At 47.9% G+C, this 25,601-nt stretch overlaps 1 protein-coding gene across 1 annotated transcript in view; it reads right to left on the bottom strand.

Annotated features, from left to right (window-relative positions):
- The window catches only part of ARID2 (AT-rich interaction domain 2), a 228,330-nt gene that overhangs the window by 19,592 nt on the left and 183,137 nt on the right, over positions 1–25,601 (bottom strand). The window contains exon 16 of the mRNA XM_082255320.1: positions 9,855–10,003. Within this exon, the coding sequence (XP_082111446.1) occupies positions 9,855–10,003 (149 nt within the window). The remainder of the gene's footprint in view (positions 1–9,854; positions 10,004–25,601) is intronic.

Genomic DNA, 25,601 nt, shown 5'->3' with positions numbered 1-25,601 from the left:
TGGAAAAGGATGGCCAGTGCAGACAACTGGCCCTTAATCGTGGTCAACGCCAGGCACTGGTCCACACCAGTTTGTAGGAAGGCTAACACCCTCGCCACGAGTAGGAACGAGGAGGGAAACCTCTGGATTCACATCAGGCAAAATAAGCCTTCCAGGTACGGTAATAGATCTTACCGGACGAGGCTTTCCTAGACTTGAGCAAAGTAGAAATGACCCCAGATGAGAGACCCCTGTCTCTCAGGACCTGGCTTTCAACAGCCACGCCGTTAAAGCCAGCGACTGTAAAGCAGGATAGAAGATCTGCCCCTGAGACGGCCAGTTGAATGATGTCCGCGTACCAAGACCAGCGTGGCCATTCCGGTGACAGCAGAGTCACCAACTTCGGTTCAGAGACCAACCTGCGGAGGAACCTGGACAACAACTGAATCGGGGGAAAGGCATCTATCAGACGATATCGGTGCCAAGGCACCACCAGCGCATCAGAGGCGTCTGCCAGAGGATCGCGCGTTCTTGCCACAAAACTTCCGACCTTGTTGTTTAACCGGGACGCGAACAGATCCACATCCGGGGATCCCCATTTCGCACACAGCATTTGAAAACACCTCCGGGTGCAAGGACCATTCCCCCCTGGTCCAGGGTCTGGCAGCTCAGATAATCGGCCTGCCAATTCTCCACACCCGGAATGTGAACTGCCGAAATAGCCGGGACGCGAGTCTCGGCCCAAGACAGAATTCTGGTCACTTCCTGGGCCGCCCGGGCACTCCTGGTGCCCCCTTGGTGATTGATGCAAGCCACTGCAGTGGCATTGTCCGTCTGCACCCGTACAGGGCGGCCCTGAAGACGCTCTCACCAATGGAGCAGGCACAGCCTGATCGCACTCAATTCCAAGATGTTGATCGGTAGAGAAGATTCCTCCACCGACCAAGTGCCCTGGGCAGACAGGTTGCCGAGGACGCCACCCCAGCCCGACAGGCTGGCATCCGTGGTAATTACCGTCCACAGCAATGGCCAGAAGGATTTTCCCTCCGCTACAGCCGGGGACTGGAGCCACCACAGAAGATCCACTCTGGTTTGGCGACTCAGAGACACCCTCAGGTCCAAGGACTGAGGAAGCCTGTCCCATCTGGCCAGTATCTCCGCCTGGAGAGACCGCGTGTGAAACTGTGCAAACAGTTTTGCCTCGAAGGCTGACACCATCAATCCCAGGGACCGCATACAGTTCCTGAGTGACGAGGATTCGTTGTCCCTGAGGGACCTGACCCCGTTCTGCAGGGTCCGGAGCTTGTCCTCCGGCAGAAACACCTTCGCTTGGGCGGAGTCCAAGACCATTCCCCAATATGGGAGCCGAACCGAAGGAGACAAAGTCAACTTCTGAACGTGGATGGTCCATCCAAACTCCTGGAGCATCCGGACCGTAGTTCCTCCGCGATAGCGAATCGGAGGTACCTCTGATGACCCTCGAAAATGGAGGTGTAAATACGCATCCTTCAGGTCGATAGAAGCCAGGAAGTCACCTGGACTCAGGGAGGCCACCACCATGCGGAGTGAGTCCATGCGGAACTTTTGAACGCGCACAAAGCGGTTGAGAGCTTTTAAGTCCAGAATCGGACGCACCTTGCCCTCCTTTCTGGGCACAGTGAACAGATTCGAGTAAAAACCCCTGAAATCTGTCCCGATGCGGCACCGGGACAATTACCCCTGGGCGAGTAGATCCTGCACCTCCCGATGAAGATCTTGCAACCGATCTGGGGTCAAAGGAGGATTTGAGGGAAAGAATCTGTCCCCGGGTCGCGAAAGGAATTCGATCTTGTAACCTGATCGAATGATTTCCTGAACCCACCTGTCCAGAATCCAGAGCAGCCAAGGTTGGAGGAAACCGTGCAGACGTCCCTCCACCCCTGGAACGGGTGAGGGCGCCCCTTCAGGCAGTGGCGGACTGTGCCGCCTTACCAGCATGGGCAGCTTTTGGCTTGCCCACCCAGGGCTTTCTCTGGCCACCCTGGCCCTTGAAAGGTTTCCCCTTGTCCTGCGCCTTGAAGGCACGAAAGGACCCCTGATTTGGTTTAAAGGAGGGGCCCCGCTTACCGCGGAAAAACTTACCCCTAGGATTCTGGGGCAACAGAGTGCTCTTGCCCCCAGTGACACCTTTAACCAATTCATCCAGGGATTCTCCCAAAAAGACGAGACCCAGCATAAGGGATGTCAGACACCGTCTTCCTGGAAGTCTGGTCAGCCGACCAGCTTTTCAACCAAATCAAGCGGCGATTAAGTACTGCAACACTAGATAAGCGCGCAGCTAATGGGGCCTCATTCAAGGCCGCATCGCAAAAATACATGACCCCTTGATAAATCTGGTCCACTGAGCCACCATGACAGAGGCGAAAATAGGATTCAGCATGCAACCCGCCACCATGTAGGAATGTCGGGCAAGAGATTCCAGCCTTCTATCCGCAGGATCCCTAAACACCGGAGAATCCTCGGTGGGTACCCGAGTGGCCCTGTTCAATCTGGCCACAGTGTGATCCACTTTGGGAGCCACAGACCAGCGCAAATCTGTAGGAAACGCAAAGGGGTAGAGGAGTTGAAACTTCTTTGGCACCACAAAAGTGCGCTTCAAGTTGCTTCATTGTTCATTCACAGTTTCGTGGAACTCAGCAGGGCAAGGGAATACCTGCGCCGCCTTACGGGATCTGAAGGTACCAAAAGAGGACCGTTTTCCCGGAGGATTGGGCTCATCCTCTAAATGTAGTGTTTCCTTAATGGCAATGATCAGCGCATCCATAGCCGCGCGGTTCTCGGCCGTCCCTGGGGGGTAATCATCCACCCCCGCAGCCTGCGCCTCCCCCTCAGACTGAGAAGAGCAACACTACACGCATCGCTGCAGAAGCACCCACAGTGAAGCCAGCATGCTGCCCACACCTAAAATGGCGGACCGGCGGTTTTTAACCCCGCAGCGGTCGCTGCACGTGTCTGCACCTCCACACACACCATAAAGTGTCACATAGGAGAGGGACCCCCACAAACAAACCCACATAGCGAACTAGCTGAGTTAGAGCCCTCGCAGGAAATGGGAGAAAGGGAGCCCCAAAAACACACAGACATTAGGGGATACCACAGACACACAGGACTGCCAGCCCCAGACAGAGGCCCCACACAGAATGTACTTACCGTACCCGATGGCGTGGGTGCCTCACATTGACTGGAAACCTCCCACCCCAGATGGCGGGAGGGCAGTCAGCCAAAAACGCAGGATGCTAGCAACGCACGGAACCGTGGGTGAGACGTCCAGGCGACGTGGCCACCTCGCAGGCTTGCATACCTGAGGACAGGGATGGGTCGTTTGCGAGGCCAGGGCGTACGCATAGCCTACTAAACGCTCAATGGCGGGCTGGGATTCCATAAGGCCCTCTGTCCTGGGATACCAGGACGACCAGTGCGACTCCCAGCTCCGCGACGCCATCATCTTGAAGAAGTGACTAACTAAACGCTGAGAAATAAACAGCTAGTAATGCAAAGAAAAAACGCATTTGCAGAAATAAAATCATAAAAAAATAGAAGGCGGCTGAGACTGTAGCCCCAGCACAGGGAGAGCCTATCTCACTCCCAACTAGGCAGAAGACAAACTGAGTTGGGATGGCTGATAGCAGGGGGGGTATTGGACCATTGGGACAGCCCCCATGGGTGTGTCTATGTAAATTAATTTGTTTTTAACAAGTCTTATGCCTAGCTTGCTCCTATGGATAAGAGGTCCATACACATTGGTGAAGACTGTATGAGTAGGCGGTGACTGTCAGAGGACGTAAGAGAAATAGGTTTTATTGCACTTAACATACAATCTATTTCTCTGATTTAGAACCCAGCTTTGATTGAGATCATCACCCACTGTGTATAGTGCCCCCTGCAGGAGTAGAATGTTAGGAACTAAAAAAACAAAATAAAACCACATTCCAGGGGTGGCCCAGAAAGTCTTGAAGTTTGTCAGATGTCTCCCCCAAAAGGTCTTGGTTAAAAGGGGAATGCCTTTTTACTAAAAAAAGTTCCTTTCTTTGAAGCAGCATTGGAAGACAGAGGGACTAAAAATGGATTTTTGTAAAATCTTACCGTAAAATCCTTTTCTCTTAGCTCATTGACAGACGTAGTCCTCGGTGATACAGCACCTTCGGGTTATGTTGCCTCCACAGGAGCAGGACTAGACAGGAAATTAAAATGCTCTGGCCACACCCTAGGGGCAGTCCCAGAGGGTATACCCTCTCTCTCTCTGCCTCAGCAAATCAGTTATGTCAAAAAGCAGTCTTTTAGAGATTTTAACCCAACCCAACTCAAAAACAGAGGGGCGGGGACTACGTCTGTCAATGAGCTAAGAGAAAAGGATTTTACGGTAAGATTTTACAAAAATCCATTTTTCTCTATCGCTCATTGACAGACGTAGTCCTCGGTGATACAGCACCTTCGGGACGTCCCAGAGCAGTATCACAAATGAGGGGTGGGAAAATGGAAATCAAATCCCAATCTAGAAGGCCCAACCGGTGCCAACTAGAAGTTTACAATGCTCATCCTTAATGATGAGACTCAACAAAAAAGACATTTTTCAAACAGAAAAAAACCCTCGAGGTAGACCACCGGTCTCCTCAAATTGCGGCCTGCAAAACCTTGCGGCCAAATGAGGCATCCGCCGATGCCATCACATCAATCTTATAGAATTTTGTAAAGGTATGTACCGACGACCAGGTGGCCGCCTTACATACCTGGACCACTGACGCCTGATGGCGAAAGGCCCAGGAAGTACTGAGCGCTCGAGTGGAGTGCGCCCTAACAGGGAACGGAGGACTCTGACCCTTAATAGAATAAGCCTGTACCACCGTCTGTCTAATCCATTAGGCAATGGTCGCGGCAGATGCAGGCAAACCCTTTCTGGGGCCATCCGTGATCACAAAAAGTGAATCCGTCTTACGGAATTATTCCGTAGCTTTCAGGTATGCCCTGATTGCCCGAACCACATCCAAGGAATGCAACGCATGTTCCCGATGATGCTTGGGCTGAGGACACAAGGAAGGTAGTACAATATCTTCATTCAGATGAAAATCTGAAACCACCTTAGGAAGAAAGGATGGCTTAGGATGAAGTACTACCTTATCCCTATGAATCACTAGGTATGGGGACTGGCATGACACCCTGCGAGCAGAAGTGATAGCCACCAAGAAGGCCACCTTCTGGGATAAAGTAAGCAAGGGAATCTCCCTGATGTTTTCAAAGGGAGGTTTCTGTAGAACTGACAAAACTAAATTAAGATCCCAGGGCGGTAAGGGCGCGCGGACTGGTGGAGCCAGGTGCCGCACCCCCTGGATGAAATTCCGCACCAAGGACTTGGTAGCTAAAGGTTTCTGAAAGAAGATTGCTAATGCTGAAACTTGACCCTTGATGGTGCTCAAGGCTAGCTTCTGCTCAACCCCTTGTTGCAAAAAAGCCAATATTCGAGTCACCGAATAGGTACGTGGAGGAAATCCTAAAGATTCGCACCACGCAATATAAGTCTTCCATGTGTGATAATAGACCTTGCTGGAAGTCGCTTTCCTTGCTTTAATAAGGGTAGGAATGACTGAAGCTGACAAACCTCTGTCCTTCAGTACTTGGGTCTCAATGGCCAGGCCATTAAAACCAGCGACTGTAAAGCACGATGGTAAATTGGTCCTTGAGACCACAGACACTCCCTGAGACGAAGTTCCCACGGAACGTCTGCGACTAGCATGTCCAAGTCGGCCAGGCCGGCTTGACGAGGCCAGCCTAGAATTTCTAGGACCACTGGCGCTGACTGGATCTGAACCAGGCGTCCCTAGAGCTATCTGGCCCCGACCATCCGAGAAAGTCTGGTCGTTTTCTGTTCCCACACATTTATCAGATACCTGATTACTATCAGGAAGGGTGATCTTTTCTGGTTGAACCTCAGGGACCGAAGTCACCCGGCTAGAGGCTTCTTGGCCTGTCTGGTCAACCAGATCCGATTCCTGTGGGGAATAGAGACTAATCTTAGGAAAAGGTAAAGGAAAAGATCTATTCAGGGAACGGTGACTACCGCTCCCTGTAGTACTTAAATGTTGGAAGGGAAGAATCGCACCGGTAGTAGTAGTTGATGCTCGATCTAATGTCCTGAATACCGGTGAAAACGTCCCCCCACCCACAAACCGGGTGGGGGCGCACCTTCAGGCTGTGTACTCCTTTGCTTTGGGTTTGGCTGAGTTGGTCCTCCGTTTGTCCGACCAGCCTTTCTTGAACCCTCCTGGAGGAGTCTTGCCTTTCCCGCTTGTTCCAGCCGGGCATGCGAACCCTTTATGGGTGGTAAAGAAAGGTCCTCGCTTGTTGCGAGGTCCCTTAACTTTAGCAGCCTGTGGCAAAAAAGTGCTCTTGCCCCCAGTGGCATCCTTAATGATTTCATCTAGGGTGGCCCCAAATAGACGATTCCCCTGAAAGGGGAGATTCGTCAAGGTCTTTTTGGAACCTAGGTCAGCTGACCAGCATTTTAACCACAGCACACGTCTGAGGATTACCGCTGACATAGATGCATGCCCTAATAGGGGAGTAGTGTCCAAGGCTGCGTCACAGATAAACTGTAGCCCTTGTACAATCTGTTCCATCAAATCAGATGTTTCCTGGGGAATATCTTTTCCCCTAAGGTCTTGGCGTACCAATCTCGCCCATTCCGTAAGTGTCTGGGAAACTAGACCAATAACAATTACTGGTCTAAACGCTGACCCTATCAGAGAGAAGATAGTGCGGGACTCTGCTTCCATCTTTCGATCCACCGGATCCTTAAAGGACGAAGTGTCCTCCACTGGGATAACCGTGGCTTTATTCAGCCTGGAAATAGGTGGATCCACCACTGGTGGTACCGTCCATTTCTTAATGATGGACTCCTCAAACGGATAGCGTCTAGCAATACGCTTGGAAATAGTAAAGGTACGTTTAGAATGCTCCCATTCTCCTTTAATCTTATTACCAAAACACTTGGGTACAGGAAAAACCTTCACCGTTTTGATGGGCTTGTTAGTACCAAAAGGAATCTCTGTTTCAGTTGCTTCTGCCGGTAAAACCTCAAGTTTTAAGGTTTCCTGCACTGCCACAACTAGTGCGTCCACCAATGCTTCTTCCTGAATTATAGCGGGAGAAGAAACATCCTCCTCACTGTCTGAGGGAGCTTTACCTGAGGTAGCAGCCCTTGCAGAGGGACCTGCAACTGCAGTGACCATCTCTGAATCTGAGTCAGAGGTGTCAGATAATATAGGGGTAGGCGGGGGTCGCTTCCTTGACCCTCGTCCCTGACAGGCCGCCTCCACCCGAGCCACCATAGACTCCAAAATTGCTGTAAATGCCTCCACACTCTGTGCACCGGCGGGTCCCGTGGCCCCCTCGAGGGAAACAGGTGGGGGAATTTGTGTGGCAGGGTCCATGATTATTCCAGTAACTTCCCGGATAATATAATTCAAAATAAAAAACTTTTTCTTTTTTTTTTTTTTTTTCAGACCCCCAGCGCCACAAAAGCCCCTTAATGTTACCTGCTAGGGATCCCTATCGATCGAGAGAGAGAGAGATAGACCCCCATGCTCACCACTTGATGCTCAGAGTTTAACTGCAACAGGTTACAGCGCTGTCTTGACAAACAGGAAGTCTTTTGGCTGGCTGCCCAGGAAGAAAGGAGGCGGCTCTGCCCCTCTGCACGCCTTCCGGCGCCTCCCCTAGCTCCACGAGGTGTTTGGATCACCTCAAACATGGCCGCCCCCATGCTGGAGACACGAGGCTACGCCAAAATGGCGGCTCGTGCAATCCAGCAAAAAAAATGTCGGCGGCCTGTACCGAATAGCGGTGTGCTGCAGGGCACACAACACTATCTCTGCATGGGGATTTGGCGTGGTTGGCGGTACCGGCCCTGGCGGACCGCATGGCCGTTCGGAAGGCCTGCTATAGCTGGAGATTTGACTAGGAAGGCAGTCTACATGTCCGTGGCTTCTGACTGGTAGGTACCTTATTCTTTATCACAGTAAGATTCCCAGACTGCCACTGATTACAATCTTTTAAACATGTATACAATTAGATTGTTAGCTCCCAAACCAAGCCTCCTGGCTTTTTTGCACATAAAATCACACTCAAAGTAGGGGGATCTGTGCCATGTTATAGGATAGAGGGGGACTCTATCTTACCATACAGAGAGGGGCCCGCGTTCACCACAAGACCCGTCAGGGGGAAAAGGGGGAACATACTACTCACCATACCGGAACCAGGCGGGCACCAACTCCTGACAGTACCCCTCTCCACCGGGGCGGGTGGGCTGTCGACCAATACGGACGCCGTGACTCATGGTCTTTGGCGTTTCAGCGAGACGTTTAACTCGCGGGGTCAGTCCCTTAATGGGACTTTTTGTCGCGGCCGACCCAGCGCGGAGCTATGGCCTGCACGCGCTCGTAGGCTGAACTGGGGTGACCACCGGATCTCAACATCCAGCCCGTCGCCCAGTTCAGCTTTCTTGCTTGAAGATCTCACAGGAACACTGGAGAAAAAAGCTGTCTAAAAAATCTTTTTAAGAAAAAAAATCTTGCCAGGACCGAAGATCCCAGCAAGGTATCTAGGTCCTTACTCCTAACTAGACAGAAAATAACTGATTTGCTGAGGCAGAGAGAGAGAGGGTATACCCTCTGGGACTGCCCCTAGGGTGTGGCCAGAGCATTTTAATTTCCTGTCTAGTCCTGCTCCTGTGGAGGCAACATAACCCGAAGGTGCTGTATCACCGAGGACTACGTCTGTCAATGAGCGATAGAGAAAGGAACCTTTCCTAAAATCAGGAACAAATGTCCTTCTTGTAAAGGCGTAAGCCTTTATCTTCTGGGAGAGGAGCGTTCTCTTTCCCATTTAATCAGTTTGGTGTAGTTGTCTAAGGAGAGACTAAACAAAAGTAAAACCTCAAGGGGCAACTTCTGAAGGCATTTCTTGCATGGGAGCTAAGCTGAGTAGCATTTAAACCAGTGCATCCTGTGCATGTAGATAGAGAGAAGACTCATCCTAGAAATCTGGCAGAATATGAAAGCATTCACACAGTAGCATAAAGCCTTAACAATCTGAGTGTGGACAGAAGCATCTGTAAGGATGGTACCAGAGCCACACTTTTGGTCCAGACTGCAATGTTGTGAAAGACAGCCATGGATGCAACTGAAATTTGTATGGCTGACCAACTAGGGGGAAGAGAGCTTTAAAGAGAGCCCCTAACCTAGTGATGGTGAACCTTGGCACTCCAGATGTTTTGGAACCTAATTTCCCATGATGCTCAACTACACTGCAGTGTAGCTAAGCATCATGGGAAATTTAGTTCCAAAACATCTGGGGTGCCAAGGTTCCCATCACTGCCTAACCTATTCCGCGCACTTGTGATGCGCTTGCCTGGTATAAAGTTTTCCCAAAGAAGTACTCACAATCTTAGCTGGGAAAGGTTATATGGGTAAAGTCCCAGCAGCTTATTTCTAGCCATTGTCCATTCACCTGCTACATATTAAAGAATGCATTGTACAATCAGAAAAACTTTCTGCCTTTACTTTTACTTTAAACTAAATACACAGTGGGGGCACACAAGTAATGTGGGGGCACACAAGTAACAGCAAAAAAAATAAAAAATATATATAGCAAAACTACTGGGCTCATTTTAGGTTACTTATAAATATTTAAAAGTACATTATACTTAGAATACATTACAGTGTTAAGAAACCTCCGCAAGGATCAATGTCAACAATCAGGTACATCAAAAGTAAGCAGCATGTGGGCTGTGTTCTCTTGATCTTAGCTTAGAGAACAAGCCGACAGACTACAAGCATGCTTACCTTTTGCATGACTGCCATAGGCACATAAAGTTTTGTCCTGGCTTTTTTACTGGCTCCACTGGTTGACCTGTTGTAGTGGGGTATGGAGAGTGGGAGCCAACTATGTGGCCTTGTACTTGTAATGCTGGTATAGTTGTCACAGGCGTACTCTGTAAATTAAAATAAATTCCCATGTTTATTTATACAGATAAAAATACATAAATATCTGTTGCTTACAGTGCCTTAATTAAGACACTTCAACCTACATATAAAACATGAACTACTATAGCCTAAAAAAAAAAAAAAAAAATACAAAAACACTACATTCTCCAATGGAAACCTCTTTTTTCACAAACACATTTCCTTTAAAATTCATCTCTTGCCAAACATGTTTTAGGTGGAGTTAAAGAATCTGCCCATTTTAATTGCTGTTAGTACTCACATTTGGGGGGGGGGGGGGGGGGGGATAAAGTGGACAGGGACATAAAGTGATGATGAATGCAAAATTCTGAAGCTGAACATGTGGTAGCCCTCTTTCTTACCAGCTGTCTTTTGAGGGATATTTCCTATCACTTTCTATCTCACAAAGGATAGAAAAATCATTTTTTTAACCCTGCCCTACAGTTTTAAAACTCAAATGCAAGCCTTTAGCAACCCCCAGCGCACACAACCCCATACGACATTTCAGCCCATGGCTTACGATCACAGTATCCCATAACAAAGTTACTTTACACAAATATTTTCTGAAACATTCAGTTACTTGGATATGAAACTCTGCTATACAGCCTTTGCTCTAAGTCTGCTTCCATGCTATGGAAAATTGATGGTTGTTTTCTTCATTAGGAGTCCTAGGGAGAAGTCAGCTGTTTAGTTGGGAATCCTCACCATCCCACTATGCTATAACAGCTTTAACCATAACAAACTTCTATACAGCAGCAAATGTACCCTTACAGCTCACTGAAATAATGCTTCATTCCTCCTCCTAAAAAATGGATGCAATTAAAAGCAATTGAGTCATACATATACCTGTATGCTTTTGGTAAGCCATAGAGTAAGGCAAAGAAAGTGTGAAGAGAGACAATATTGCCTTATACAATCACTACAATGGTCTGGACAGATTAGTAACCCTAGAAAAGTTTATAAATAACTAGAATATAGAAATATGTAACTTTTTACAGTAATTAGTAGCAAACGTCTTCTTGTAATCAGCCTATTTGAATGTCACGCTACTATTTGGGATCATCATGTGCACCACATTGAACATCGACCAGAGAAAGCAAAGGAGAGAGAGAGTCATCTGAGGAGATCGGAAAGATCAAATAATTCTAGACGAGCATGTAAAAGGAAAAGACTAAGGTCAAACAGCTTGTTTATATTTCTATAACTACAGCTGCAAATGTTAAAAAGCTTAAGGTAAGGTCAATGGAAGTGTAGTCAATCACCCAGCACGTGCTCACAAGAGAAAAATCCAATCAAGATTGAACAGAACGATGGTGCAAATGGTAGACAAGAAGCCAAGAAAAATTTCCAAAGAGATGCAAGATGCACTGCAAGGTTAAGGTACATCAATGTCTCATTGCACCATCCACCACAATTTTATCCACAGTGGGCTCAAAGGAATATGGCCACAGTTCCTCTTGCAGAATGACTTTCGGACAGATGAAAAACATAGTTGGAGTCACATAGGCTTTATGTTTAAAAATGAAAAAATGTAGCTTCTGGGGCCGCTTTGCTGAATGTGGCATGAGGGGACTTGAATCTGTGCAGGTCACAATGAAATCTCAACACTATCAAATATTTTTACAGTGAATCATACTGCCCAGTGTCAGAAAGCGGTTTTAGACCCAGGTCATGGGTTCTCCAAAAGAATGATTTAAAACACAGTTAAAACTACCAAAGACTGGTTAACCACTTAAAGACCGGAAGATTTTGCTGCTTAATGACCAGGCCCTATTTTGCGATTTGGCATTGCTTTACTTTAACGGACAATTGCACGGTCGTGCGACGCTGTACCCAAATAAAACTGACGTCCTTTTCCCATAAATAGAGCTTTCTTTTGGTGGTATTTGATCACCTGTGCGATTTTTATTTTTTGCGCTATAAACAAAAAACAAGCGACAATTTTAAAAAAAAAAACTAATTTTTACATTCTTTTATATGACATTCTCAAAGAAAAATTTAAAAATCTAAATTTAACATTTTAGGCAAATTTGTTTTCTGCTAAATATTTTTGGTAAAAAAAAAAAAAAAAATCGCAATAAGGGTATTTTGATTGGTTTGCGCAAAAGTTATCGCGCCTACTAACTACGGGAAAGATTAATGTCATTTTTTTTACTAGTAATGGCAGCGAATTGCGATTTTTAGCGGGACTGCGACATTGTGGCAGACAGATCGGACCCCTGACATTGACACTTTTGGGGGTACCAGTGACATTACTACAGTAATCAGTGCTAAAAATATGCACTGTTACTGTAATAATGACACTGGCAGGGAAGGGGTTAATACTATTGGTGATCAATGGGTTAAATGTAAGCCTAGGGGAGTGATTCTAACTGGGGGGGGGTTGGGCTTGTGAGATGATCAGAGACATGCGATCCTATATAGCAGGATCGCATGGTCTTTGTGAACATTCAAGGGAGAATGACGGACTGCTGTTTACATCAGCCATCCGTCCTTCTCTGTCAGCGGGGAGAGATCGCCGGTGTCAGACGGCAATCGGAGCTGCCTGACACATGTACTGGCTTCCCCGCTGAAGAGCGGGAACTCGCCTCCGGGGGCGCGCGCTCGCCCCCTAGCTTCTCCCAGGCGAGCGCCGTACATGTCTATCAGAGGACCTCGTGACGAACTTTGGTATCCTTCTGTGGAGCCAAACCTACTAAAAGGCGCTTCATGCAAAAAAACTTGACGTCTTGAAGCTGGATACCACCAGACTCAGAACCTGTATGCAAAATGGGAGAGAGAACTATCTGTGTGACAGCAGCCGGTGAATTGGCCTGTGTTCCCTGAAGTTTGTGCAGAGGAAAGAACACCCTGGTCACCAATAGAATCAGACCTAAGTAAATCAATTCCCTGGACAGGGGGGACCTTAGGTAGAAACAAATTCTCCTGCGCTCAAGTGGTGTGTGATGAGGGAAAAATAAATGTTCAATGGTCTTTTGTTGGTATCACTTGTGGTCTTGCTGCCCTCTCAGGACCAAGGGTCTCTAAACTATACTAAAAAACAACAATAAGAGAAGGGCGCACTGATCTAGTGCATTACCACTAAAAACATTTATTAAAATTTTAAAATAATGTACATTATACTCACAAAAAAATTGTGGATAGCAGACATATAATAATCAAACAAAAGATCGTCAAGGTAGCCAAGGCACTGCACGGTGCTGGATAGTGTGCAGATATCTAAACAGATCTGCTGCGGGTGACGCGTTTCAAGGGCAAACCCTCTTCCTCAGAGCCAAAAAGTGCTGCTGAACCACACACCGCACTGGCAGGGGGCTAAATGGTGAGTTTGCTGCACCCACTCATGTACTTTACCGCCTCACAGGGGGCAAAGGTCAGCAAGAGGGGGATGGATGAAAGTAGAAAAGATGGGATCCCAATGTCAACAAACTTCCTTCAGCCCCCACCAATACCAGATTGCAGTGTCAGCACTGGCAAAAAAAAACGCTTATTGGAAAAGATATATATACATACATGTATTTTGAGGAATGAGTGTAACAACAAATTATCGTCAAAAATAATGATACACAATTCCAAAGGGAAAATCATATTAATCAAAACATCAAAGTACTTGCATGCAATCTAAAATCGCACCATCGCTAGGATGCTAATTAGTTAACATATGCATACGGATAGTATATGAACACAGACCTTCTTAATGCTCCCCCTAGACATTCCCGACCTTTTTGATCATCCAGTGTCTTTCAGTAGTTGTATATGCAGACCATTATATTAACATACGGGAGTGGGGAGTATGCTATGTGTGCTGCAGGCCGTTCAGCCATCCGTGCTGTCAGCTAGACAATGGCTTGACACGCACGCCGAATGAAACCCAGAAGTGCGGGTGGATTGCGTTTCACCGCATATTACGTCATTTCCGGAGGGACCGCCACGTCATAGGCAGTCTCCTCCAAGATCCAACATGCAGTGTGAGCGGCAGCCCCGACAGCCAAGGACACGCCGAGACGTCACGGGCAGCCATCGGGCCCGCCCACCCTCAACTAATGTGAGAGAACCCGTGGTGGCAATGTTATGTTCGTGGTTCCCCGGGCAACGAGCTGAGCACAACACCAAAGGCCTGATTAAAAAATTAGTAATGATAATAAAAAACCTTAGGTAGTTCAGACATCACCTGAATTAGACCCACACAAGGAGACTCCGGACCTAAAAAACCTGAAAAGGACAAGCTTTGTCCCTCTTTCTGGGTACCCCCAAAAGAAACATTTCGCAGATCTCTTTAATGCTCACCAAAGAAGTCCCCGGGGCCGGAAACCAGCGAAGATGTCGCCCCACCCCAATAATGGGTGAGGGCAGACCTTCATGCTGAAGGAGGCTTGTCTGTTGTCTGCTGGTCCGGGGAAGCTAACTGTAGGCTTACCCGACCAAGGTAGCTTGGAACCTTTCCCTTATTCTCCGTCCCAGAAGCACAAAATAATTTTCTATGGGCTGAGGAGGGGGGCCCCCATCTGCAGCGAGGCTCCTTCCCTTTCCTTGACTGTGGCAGGAATCTACCCCCCCCCCCCCGATACTCTTAATGAGGCCATCCAGGGTAACCCCAAACAAGCGATCACCTTGAATAGCGCAAAAGCTTGTCCCATTCAGTTTAGGTTCTGAGACACTAGGGATGAGGCAAAGACTGCCCGCAATGACGAACCAGCCATAGTAAACATGCCTGTTTTCTAGTCCGCCGGGTCCTTAAAGGACGGGGATTCCTCTACTGGGATTATGGCTGCTTAATTTACCCTGGAAACAGGAGGGTCCACTGTTTGACTAGCCCACTTTTTTAAAAGTGACTCCTCAAAAGGGCAACGTACAGCAAAACGTTTGGGGACCACAAAGGGTCATTTTGGTTTTTCCCATTCCTTACAGGAAAACATGTAAAAATAAGGTACATAAGGAAACCCCTTTGGAGTACGATACGACTTGTGCGTACCAAACGACACAGCGACATCCGTGGCTACATCAGCCACATCTAAAGTCTCACGCACTGCAGTAAGAAGTGCGTCTACCAGCGCTTTTTCATTTGCTGCTGCGCCCATGGAGGAATCATCATCAATATCGGATGGATCTGGGGGTGTGACATTAAATCCCCCTGGGCAGGCAACGTCCACGGAGGCATCAGGCTCATTATCAGATGAGAGACTGAGCAGGGGAAGGCAAGGCACGCTTCCTCCTGGGCCTGCCCACACGCCACTTTCACCCGGAACACTAAGCACTAACACCTAAGTTCAGAGGGACCTGCCACCTCCATGAGGGGGTCAGTGGGGGAGATGGGACCCTGAGGCTCCATAAGGAATGGAAGACCTTGCAGTACAAAAACAATCTTTTTACCCCCTCAAGGCTCAGGGTACCTATCAGCAGAGAGAGAGAGAGAGAGAGAGAGAGAGATAACAGGGACCCCCAAAGACACACCCTACCAATCAGATGAAGCGCCGAGAATTCGAACCTAGCATCTTCACAGACGCTATCCCTGTTCATATGTCCTGGGCAAAGGAAGAGGAAACTAAGGAGGAAGAAGAGGAAACTAAGGAGGAAGAAGAGGAAACTAAGGAGGAAGAAGAGGAAACTAAGGAGGAAGAAGAGGAAACTAAGGAGGAAGAAGAGGAAACTAAGGAGGAAGAAGAGGAAACTAAGGAGGAAGAAGAGGAAACTAAGGAGGAAGAAGAGGAAACTAAGGAAGAGGAAATGGAGGGAGGAGCTTTGGCATCACCACGAGGCTTCAGTTGTTTCCAGCATCTCCCAGACTAAGGGAAAATGGCCCTGTGACATAAGGCTACACAAACATGGCCGCCTACCGGAGACCAGCCAGACTAAGGGAAAATGGCCACCATCAGCTACAAACACAAGCATGCTGCCAGGATCTTTCCTGCACCCTCTGCAAGGGGACCCCCCCTGAAGGTAGGACACATGTTTAGGGACAACTCTGCTGTGCACTCTGCACTGGGACCCCCCTGCACTATACCCACACTGCAAACAGCAGGGCATGCACCTAGGAGTCTCCTACACTGGGACCCCTCCAGACTACCAGGGCAGAACACACTATCCCAGGACACTTAGAGTGGGGATAGCAGGGGAGACGCCAGGGGTCTCAGCTACATTCTCAGCCCTAGGACCCCAACCAGACTCTAGGTCCAGACAGGTGGAAAGCCCAGCTCAGTGAGGGATTTAAGGATGGGAGGAGGGAACCTGCAGGCAGGTCTGACCGTCCCTGGAGGTTACCCGCATCCTCCCCAAAGAAAACCACCAAAAGGGGAGAGGGGGGACTGTACTTACCCTTCCATGGTGCGGGTAACGCTCCAGACAGAATTCCTTGCCACTGAAGAAGGGGAGCTGTGGGCCAAGGGACCATTTTGACTCAGACCCAAGCCCGGTCGTATGCACCCCTGCGAGACGTTTAACTCGTGGGCCAGCCTCTGTCCGTGAGGCTAGGTCGCGGCCGACCTAGCGCGTAGCTGCGGTCTGCACGCGCTCGCTGGCTGGGCTGGAGGGACCACTGGATCTAGATCAGGGGAACTGAATTAAAATTACGCTTAGTGAAATCATCTTCCAGCGGAGGTCCGAATCACATGTTTGCGATTTGATTCAGATCGTTTACATTACAGCACCCGCTCCTAGGTGTTCCCATCTCTGCAGCTGGGGAACGCAGGTGAAATTGCACATGTTCCTGGCCCGCAGAAGAACACGCCACACTTCAGCACAGCTTGGTGCTGCGCAATTTAAAAAAAGGGCCAGGGACTTGTTTCCCTGCATTTCTCATTTCTTAAAATCAATGGGCTGACCTACCTGTGACATGCGCAAGCACAGATCTGAACTGCACATCACAGTTCTCTTCCCTTCACATCAAGATCCCCCCTCGGGTTCTCATACCCCCTAACATCAACACCCTTCTTAGCCCCCTCATTACAGTACTCATATCCTCCACATTGTCCTCAGCCCCCCAAAAAAGTATTTAGCTCCCCAAATTACAGTCTTCAGCCCCCACATTCCTGTCCTCAGTCTCCTCCATTACAGTGCCCAGCTCCCCCACATTGTCCTCAGCCCCCCAATATGGTATTCAGTCCCCCCCCCCCCCACATTACAGTCCTCAGGCCCCTCATTACAGTATTCAGTTTCCCTCTTTACAGTACTCAGTCCCCCCCCCCCTGACATTACAGTACTCAGCCTTAACCCCCATTCCCCCCACATTAGAGTCCTCAGCCCCCACACACACACACATCAGAGTCCTCAGCCCCCACACACACACACATCAGAGTCCTCAGCCCCCACACACACACACATCAGAGTCCTCAGCCCCCACACACACACACACATCAGAGTCCTCAGCCCCCACACACACACACATCAGAGTCCTCAGCCCCCACACACACACACATCAGAGTCCTCAGCCCCCACACACACACACATCAGAGTCCTCAGCCCCCACACACACACACATCAGAGTCCTCAGCCCACACACACACACACACACACACACACACACACACACACACACGAGTCCTCAGCCCCCACACACACACACCAAAGTCCTCAGCCCCCACACACACACAGAGTCTTCAGCCCCCCCCCCACACACACACACACACCAGAGTCCTCAGCCCCCACACACACACACACACCAGAGTCTTCAGCCCACACACACACACCAGAGTCTTCAGCCCACACACACATCAGAGTCCTCAGCCCCCACACACACACACACACACACATCAGAGTCCTCAACCCACACACACACACACACACACACACACACACACATCAGAGTCCTCAGCCCACACACACACACATCAGAGTCCTCAGCCCCCACACATCAGAGTCCTCAGCCCCCACACACATTAGAGTACTCTTCTTTGCAGTACTCAGTGTCTCTCCCCCTTCCTACACAGACAGGAGGGCTCGAGGCATAGCAGGTCTGAATGGAGGAAGGAAGCTGCAAGATGGTGATTGGTTGCTTAGACTGCCATTCATCCTGGCAACCAATCACTGGCTGTTTACCTCGGGCAGTTCCTGCCCTCCCTTCAGAACTGTCCCGCCTCACGCTGTCAGCTCTGCAAAGAAATCATCCCAGCTGAAAGGAGAGCAGGCTCCTAAATGGCGCGACCGCTGCGGCCTGGGAGGGAGAGTGATGGGGGCTGGAAACGGACCATGGGCCGCCATTTAGTGATGCCTGATCTAGATTATTCAGCCCGTAGCCCAGCCGGGCAGTTGATTGTCGATCTCCCGAGAAAAAACAAAAAAGATGTAAGGAAGGAGAAAATTGCTAGGACCAGAGATCCCAGCTGGAAGCCTAGGTCCTTACTCCTGACTAGACAGATTAAACTGATTACCTAGAGCAGAAAGGGGGGTTATATACCAGCTGAGGACAGCCCATGGGCGTAGCCAGGTGTTTTTTGTTCTGCCTAATCCTACTCCTGGATATAAAACCCAGTAGTTATGATTTATGCAATAAAACCCAGTAGTTATGATTTATAAAGTGCTGTGTCCGTCGATGAGCGAAAGAGAAAATGTGTTTGGATATACTAAGTCTTGCAGTGTTAGCTGGAGATCCAACACAAGAACATTTGAAAGAATTACAATGCAGTTTGAAGGCAAGTTTTGAAAGTAAAATTACTACAAAAGGATGAATTCAATAATAATTTCAATCCTACAATAGCTACCTTTTACTTTCTCCCAAAAGTACCTAAACATCAAGAGACCACTGAAATGTCCCATAGTGTTGGGCAATCAAAATCTTACAGAGCTGGCAAGCAATTATATAGACACTATTTTAAGATTTTATGTACATGTGTTGTCTTTAAATATAAAAAGGGACACTAGGGACTTTGTAAATCGTCAGATTTAACGATCCCAGATTATGTATTTCTAGCCAGCTTTGATGTGGAAGCTCTGTACAGTAATCTAGTACACTCTTTGGGCTTACAAGTTTGTATTTTCTCAGAATGAGAGGAGAGGCATTTCTTGTCTCCGCAAAGTTTGTATTGAAACTCTGGAAATGTATACTTGGACACAAGTGCTTCCATTAATGGGAATATTTATAGACAGCAAGTAGGAACAGCATTGAGCACAGCCTGTCCACCATCTTATGCCAGCCGCTTACTTTGCTGATGGGAGAAGACAATTGTATTTGTTGAGGACATGCTTCAATACATGTCCAATATACTGTTGTGGTTACGATCAATAATGTATTTATCCAATAAAAAGGAACTAAGGAGACCTTTCAGCAGTTCGTAGCGCCTACTAACCGCTTCTATACCAAGCCAATTCCGGTATCCTCTTCTACATGTAAAAAACTGGATTTTTGTCTTACCGTAAAAACCTTTTCTCTGGGGTTCACTGACAGACACAGCTTCAAGTCATTAGACCATTGGGCTTATGCTCCTGCTCTCTAGGAGAAGGACTTGGTCTAAACCTTTTTGGTTACGCCCCTTGGGCAGTCCCAGAGGGTATACCACCACTTCCTGCTGTAGGACTTCCAGTTTGTAACAAGCAGTGTCCGAACAAATCACCCCAAAAGAGGGGCGGGTGTTGTACCCGTCAGTGAACCCCAGAGAAAAGGATTTTACGGTAAGAAAAATCCAGTTTTCTCTTTCGTACACTGACAGACACAGCTCCAAGTCTTAAGACCATTGGGATGTCCCCAATGCAGTGCAACATGAGGGGTGGGAAAAAACACAGCAAACGCAGAATTCCCAACAAAGCTAAACATAGCCAACCAGGTAAAAGGAGCTCAACTAGGAACAACTGTAGCTCACCACCAGAGAACATTTTCACCCTCAAGAAGCGGAAGCCTCCCCAGCCTGCAAAACATTGCTGCCAAATGCCGCATCCAAAGATGTAAGTACATCCACTTTATAAACTTTTGTGAATGTGTGTAGACGACCAAGTAACTGCCTTGCACACCTGAACCACTGACACCTGATGACGGAACGCCCATGAGGCACTAAGCGCCCTCGTAGAATGCGGGGAAAGGAGGAACCTGACCCTTAATGGAGTAGGCCTGCACCACTGTCTGCCTGATCCACTTGGAAATGGTTGCAGCAGATGCAGCCTGCCCCTTACGAGGTTCATCCATAAAATCAAAGAATCGGATTACCTAATCGGTTCAGTCACCGCCAGTTAAACCCGAATCGCTCTCACCACATCTAAGGAATGTAAGGCAATCTCCTTAGGATGTTTAGGCTTAGGACATAAGGACGGTAGCACAATGTCGTTATTCAAATGAAACCTCGAGACAACCTTAGGAAGGAACGTCTGACAGGGCCGTAACACCACTTTGTCCCTATGAATCACCAAGTAAGGTGATCGACAGGACAACGCAGCAAACTGACACGCGACGTGCGGAATGGCTACTAAGAAAGCCACCGTCTGCGACAGAATTAACAGAGGAATTTCTCGAATATGTTCAAAGGGAGGCCTTTGAAGCACCGACAGAACCAAATTGAGATCCCACAGAGGTACGAGGGATCACACCGAGGAGCCAAGTGGCGAATTCCCTGAACAAAAGGGTGAACCAAGGACTTTCACCAACGGCCTTTGGAAAAAAATAACCAAGGCGGAAATCTGGTCCTTGAGGGTACCCAGAGCTAAACGTTGATCCACACCCAAATTGTAGAAACTCCAACAGACAAGACACATAAAAGGAGCAGGGAGAAACTCCCTGCGACTCACACCAAGTAATGTACGCCTTCCAAACTGTATGATAAACCTTCATGGAAGTAGATTTCCTAGCCTTCAACAGCACAGGAATCACCGACTCCGACAGCCCTCTGTCTTTCAGCACCTGGCTTTCAATAGCCACTCTGTTAAAGCCATCGACCCTCAAGCAGGATGGAGGATTGGTCCGAGACAGAAGATCTTCCGTGAGAGGAAGTTTCCAAGGGAAGTCTTCTACCGGCATTATCAGGCCTGCATACCAGGACCGGCAAGGCCAGTTTGGTGCCACCAGAATGGCTGGAATTCCTTCTACCTTAATTCTGGAGCACAGGGATTGTTGGCTTTTGCAGAGGAGAGCACTTATTTTTATTCCGTCCGGTAAGGAGGAATTCCAGCAGGTGGAGGGAACTTAAGTCACCATTTGAGTTTGTCACCATCTGTCAACATTTATATCACGGGATTTTATTCTAACACATAGACACGTGTCTGGGACTCTATTCATTTATCACTATTTAGCATCATAATACTTTGTTTATTTTGAATTTGCACTTGTGATTATTTTGCAGTTATTGCATATCACTATCATTTGATAAAGCGCACCATCATTTTACTTATTATTTCATATTTTTTCTGGGAGCTGCTTATCACAGACCAGCGCACTTTTCTTTTTACACATAAATCAGACAATACTGACCCCAAGGGACCACCAGAGCGTCTGCCAGAAGATCCCGAGACCTTGACATGAACCTCTGCACCTTCCTATTGAGACGGAAAGCCAGCAGGTCCATATCGGGGGTCCCCCACCGATGAAAGTTGATGAAATACCTCTGGGTGAAGGGACCATTATCCCGCATCCGTCTGCCGACTGAGATAGTCCGCTTGCCAATTCTCCACCCCCAAAATGTGCACAGGATAGAGGGCCGGAATATATTGTTCTGCCCACCTCAAGATGCCAGCAAGATTGTCCGATTGTGTCCGCACACTGCATACTATCCGTCCACTGAGCCAAGTCTGATCGCCTAAATGTTGATCGGCAACCTGGACGACTCCTGAGTCCAGACACCTCACCTTGGGCCGAACACACTCCCAAGACACCTCCCCATCTGGACAGACTGGCATCTGTGGTGATTACAGTTCAATACAGGGGAAGAAAACATTTTTCCAGACGCAGGGCCAGGGAGCGAAGCCACCAGAGGAGAGACTCCCTAGAACCCCGACTCAACAGAATCAGATTGTCCAATGACAGCGGATACTTGTTCCATTTAATCAGAATCTCCCTTTGCAAAGGTCTGGTGTGGAAGTGCGCAAACGGAACCAACTCGAAGGTGGAGACCATCAGACCCAGTACTTGCATGCTCCAAAGGTTCTCTGAGACTATTGATGGTTGGACAACAGAAGCCGAACAGCCTTCTGTAGCTTCAGTAGTTTTGTCTGAGGAGGAAACACCCGTCCAGCATCATACCCAAGTAGTCCAGCTTTGTGGACAGAGACCATGCCGATTTCTGAAAATTAAGTCTGCAGAGTTCGCATCGTAATCTCCAAGTCGACAACTAGAAGAAGACTCTGCACGCAGAAGCAGATCGTCCAGGTAACCCGGTACCGTGATACCTTTCTGCCGTAACAAGGTCAACACTGGGACCAAAACCTTTGTGAACACTCGAGGAGCTGAAGCGAGACCAAAGGGTAACGCCACAAATCGAAAGTGCACCTCGCCCACGGCAAAACTAAGAAAACGCTGATGCCCGACATGTATTGGAATATGAAGGTAAGCGTCCTTGAAATCGATAGAAGCCATCAGATGTCCTTGATGAAGGAAAGCTACTACTGTGCGGATGGACTCCAATCCGAAATTTCTGAACCCGCACTAAGAGGTTCAGAGCCTTGAGATCCAAGATCGGACAGACCTTGCCTTCTTGGAAACGTTCAAACTCTGGACCCGGCACAATAACTTCTTTTGCTAATAGGTCCTGCACTACTCCGTAGAGGCCCTGTAGCAGGTGTAAGATGGAAGGAAAGAACCTTGCCTGAAGCAAGGCCTGAAACTCGATCTTTAAACCAAATCGAATCAGTTCATGGACCCATTTGTCCTGAATGAGCAAGGTCCGCAGCTCCGGAAAAAGACAGACATCCCCCTACCCCAGATGCAAGTGAGGGCACCCCTTCAGGCTGGGGAAGGCTTGTCTGCGGAACCAGACGTGTCCACTTTTGACTTACCATTCCAGGGTCTCTTGGAGCCTCCTGCAAAGTTATGGGTGGATCTCAAGCCCTTTTCCTGCGATCAAGATGGACGAAAGGGCTGCTTGTGAGCCAAAAAGAAGGGACCCCTCTTATTATAAGGTCCCTTTCCCTTAGTAGCCTGTGGAAGCAAAGTACTCTTGCCTCCCGTAAGGCCCTTGATGATCTCTTCCATAGAAGCAATGAACAGTCACCTACAAAAGGAAGATCAGTCAGTACCTTTTTAGAAGCCTGGTCAGCTGACAAGTACTTTAACCATATCATGCTGCGAAGAATCACCGCCAATACAGAAACCCTGCTGGCCAGGGGGCCGCATCCAGTGATGCATCACAAATATACTGTAACCCTTGGATCAACTGATCCACCAGCTCAGAAGGGTGTTGACTCCCCTCCAGATCCTGGAGCAAAACCTTAGCCCATTCCATTAAGGGCTGGGATACCAAGGTGATGGCAAATACTGGTCTTAAAATTAAACCAGCCACAGTGAAAAGGTACCAGACCAGAGCCTCCACTTTTTTCCACAGGGTTCTTAAATCCAAATTTATGGGGAAACCTGTGAGGAGGAGGGAAGCATAAGGGGGCCTACCATCTCCAGGGGGGGGGGGGGGCCTACGACTACCCCAACAATTCTGTAGGAAAGGAGGGGGGACACTACTCATGCCATGGTTACCAGACGGGCCCCACTCCCAGGAATCCACCGCCCCATCTTGGAATGGGGCGCTGCGGCCTGAGGTACACCACGTCTGGTCGTGACTGCCGTCTTGACCAGGGCTATGCAACCCTGCGAGAGGTTTGCCTCGCCATTCAGCCCACGTCCAGTGGGGCTACGACGTGGTCAACCTAGCGTGGAGCTAGAAGTTGGGTCGCGCTCGCGGACCAGACTGGGAAGACCGTAAGGATCTAGAATATCCAGTGCTTCGTCCAGTCTGGCTGTTCATTGTAGTTCCCATAAGAACAGTTAATTGAAGTCCACAAAAGGCACAAAATAATAAAAAAAGGTAAAAAATTACATTTAAATAGGAAAAAATGCTAGGACCACATATCCCAGCAGAGAGCCTGGTCCTTACTCCTGAACTAGGCAGAAAAAAACTGGAAGTCCTACAGCAGGAAGTGAAGATATACCCTCTGGGACTGCCCCAGGGTCGTAACCAAAAAGGTTTCTGCCTAGTCCTACTCCTAGAGAGCAAGAGCATAAGCCCAATGGTCTGAAGACTTGAAGACTTGTGTGTCAGTGAACGAAAGGGAAATCTTTTTTTGCTAGAAAATTACTCAGAACCCCCAAACATTATATATATATATATATATATATATATATATATATATATATATATATATATATATATATATATATATATATATATATATATTTATATATTACACACACATTGTTCCAAATTATTATGCAAATTCTATTTAAGTGTCACAAAGATTAAATACTTTGTTTTTCAGTTAAATTCATGGATGGCATTGTGTCTCAGGGCTCTTTTGTTCACTGAAAATCTCGGACACCTGTGATAATTACAGTAAATTGCCAGGTGAGCTTAATTTAAAAACTACTAACGGAGGGTGTTCCACATAAAGGCACATTGAGGAAGATTTCTGCCAGATCCATGTATTGGATCAAGAGAGCAGCTGCTAAAATACCATTACATAGCAACAAACAGATGTTTGAAGCTGCTGGTGCCTCTGGAGTTCCACGGACATCAAGGTGTAGAGTCCTCCAGAGTCTTGCAACTGTGCCTATGCCTTCTATTCGGCCACTGCTCACAAGCAGAAACATACATGAAGACTAATTTTCAAACAGTCCTGTTCACTGATGAGTGCCGTGCAACCCTGGATGGTCCAGATGGATGGAGTAGTGGATGATTGGTGGACGGCCACCCTGTTCCAACAAGGCTGCGACTTCAGCAAGGCGGTGGTGAAGTCATGTTTTGGGCCAGAATCATGGGAAGAGATCTGGTCAGCCCCTTTAGGGTCCCCGAAGGTGTAAAGATGACCTCTGCAAAGTATGTGGAGTTTAAGACTGACCACTTCCTTCCCTGGTACAGAAAGAAGAACTATGCTTTCCGTAATAAAATCATCTTCATGCATGACAATGCACCATCTCATGCTGCAAATAATACCTCTGCATTAATGGCTGCTATGGGGATAAAAAGGAGAGAAAGTCATGGTGTGGCCTCCATCCTCCCCAGGCCTCAATCCTATTGAGAACCTTTGGAGCATCCTCAAGCAAAAAATCTATAAGGGTGGGAGGCAGTTTACATCCAAACAGCAGCTCTGGGAGGCTATTCTGACATCTTGCAAAAAATTCAAGAAGAAACTGTCCAAAAACTCACAAGTTAAATGGATGCAAGACTTGTGAAGCTGCTATCAAATAAGGGGTCCTATGGTAAAATGTAACGCGACCTGTTAAATGTTTAAAAAGTTAAAATGTTATAAGTTTGAATGAAATAGCTTTTGATTTCAGTAAATATGCTGCAAACACAACAAATGACAATTTTCAGCTCTTTACAACCTATAAAGTGTTTTGAAATTTACAGTGCGTAATAATTTGGAACAGTGCATTGTAAGTTTATGTTTAAAAAAAATAAATACTGTTATCAGGTTTGTTCAATAAAATTTGAATTGTACTCTTAATAGTTGATAACATGTGAATTATGCTGC

This window comes from Pelophylax lessonae, assembly GCF_965119305.1.
Source record: "Pelophylax lessonae genome assembly, chromosome: 4".
NCBI lineage: Eukaryota > Metazoa > Chordata > Amphibia > Anura > Ranidae > Pelophylax > Pelophylax lessonae.
The sequence above is the reverse complement of the archived record's forward strand: the minus strand, read 5'-3'. Positions and strand labels throughout refer to the sequence as shown.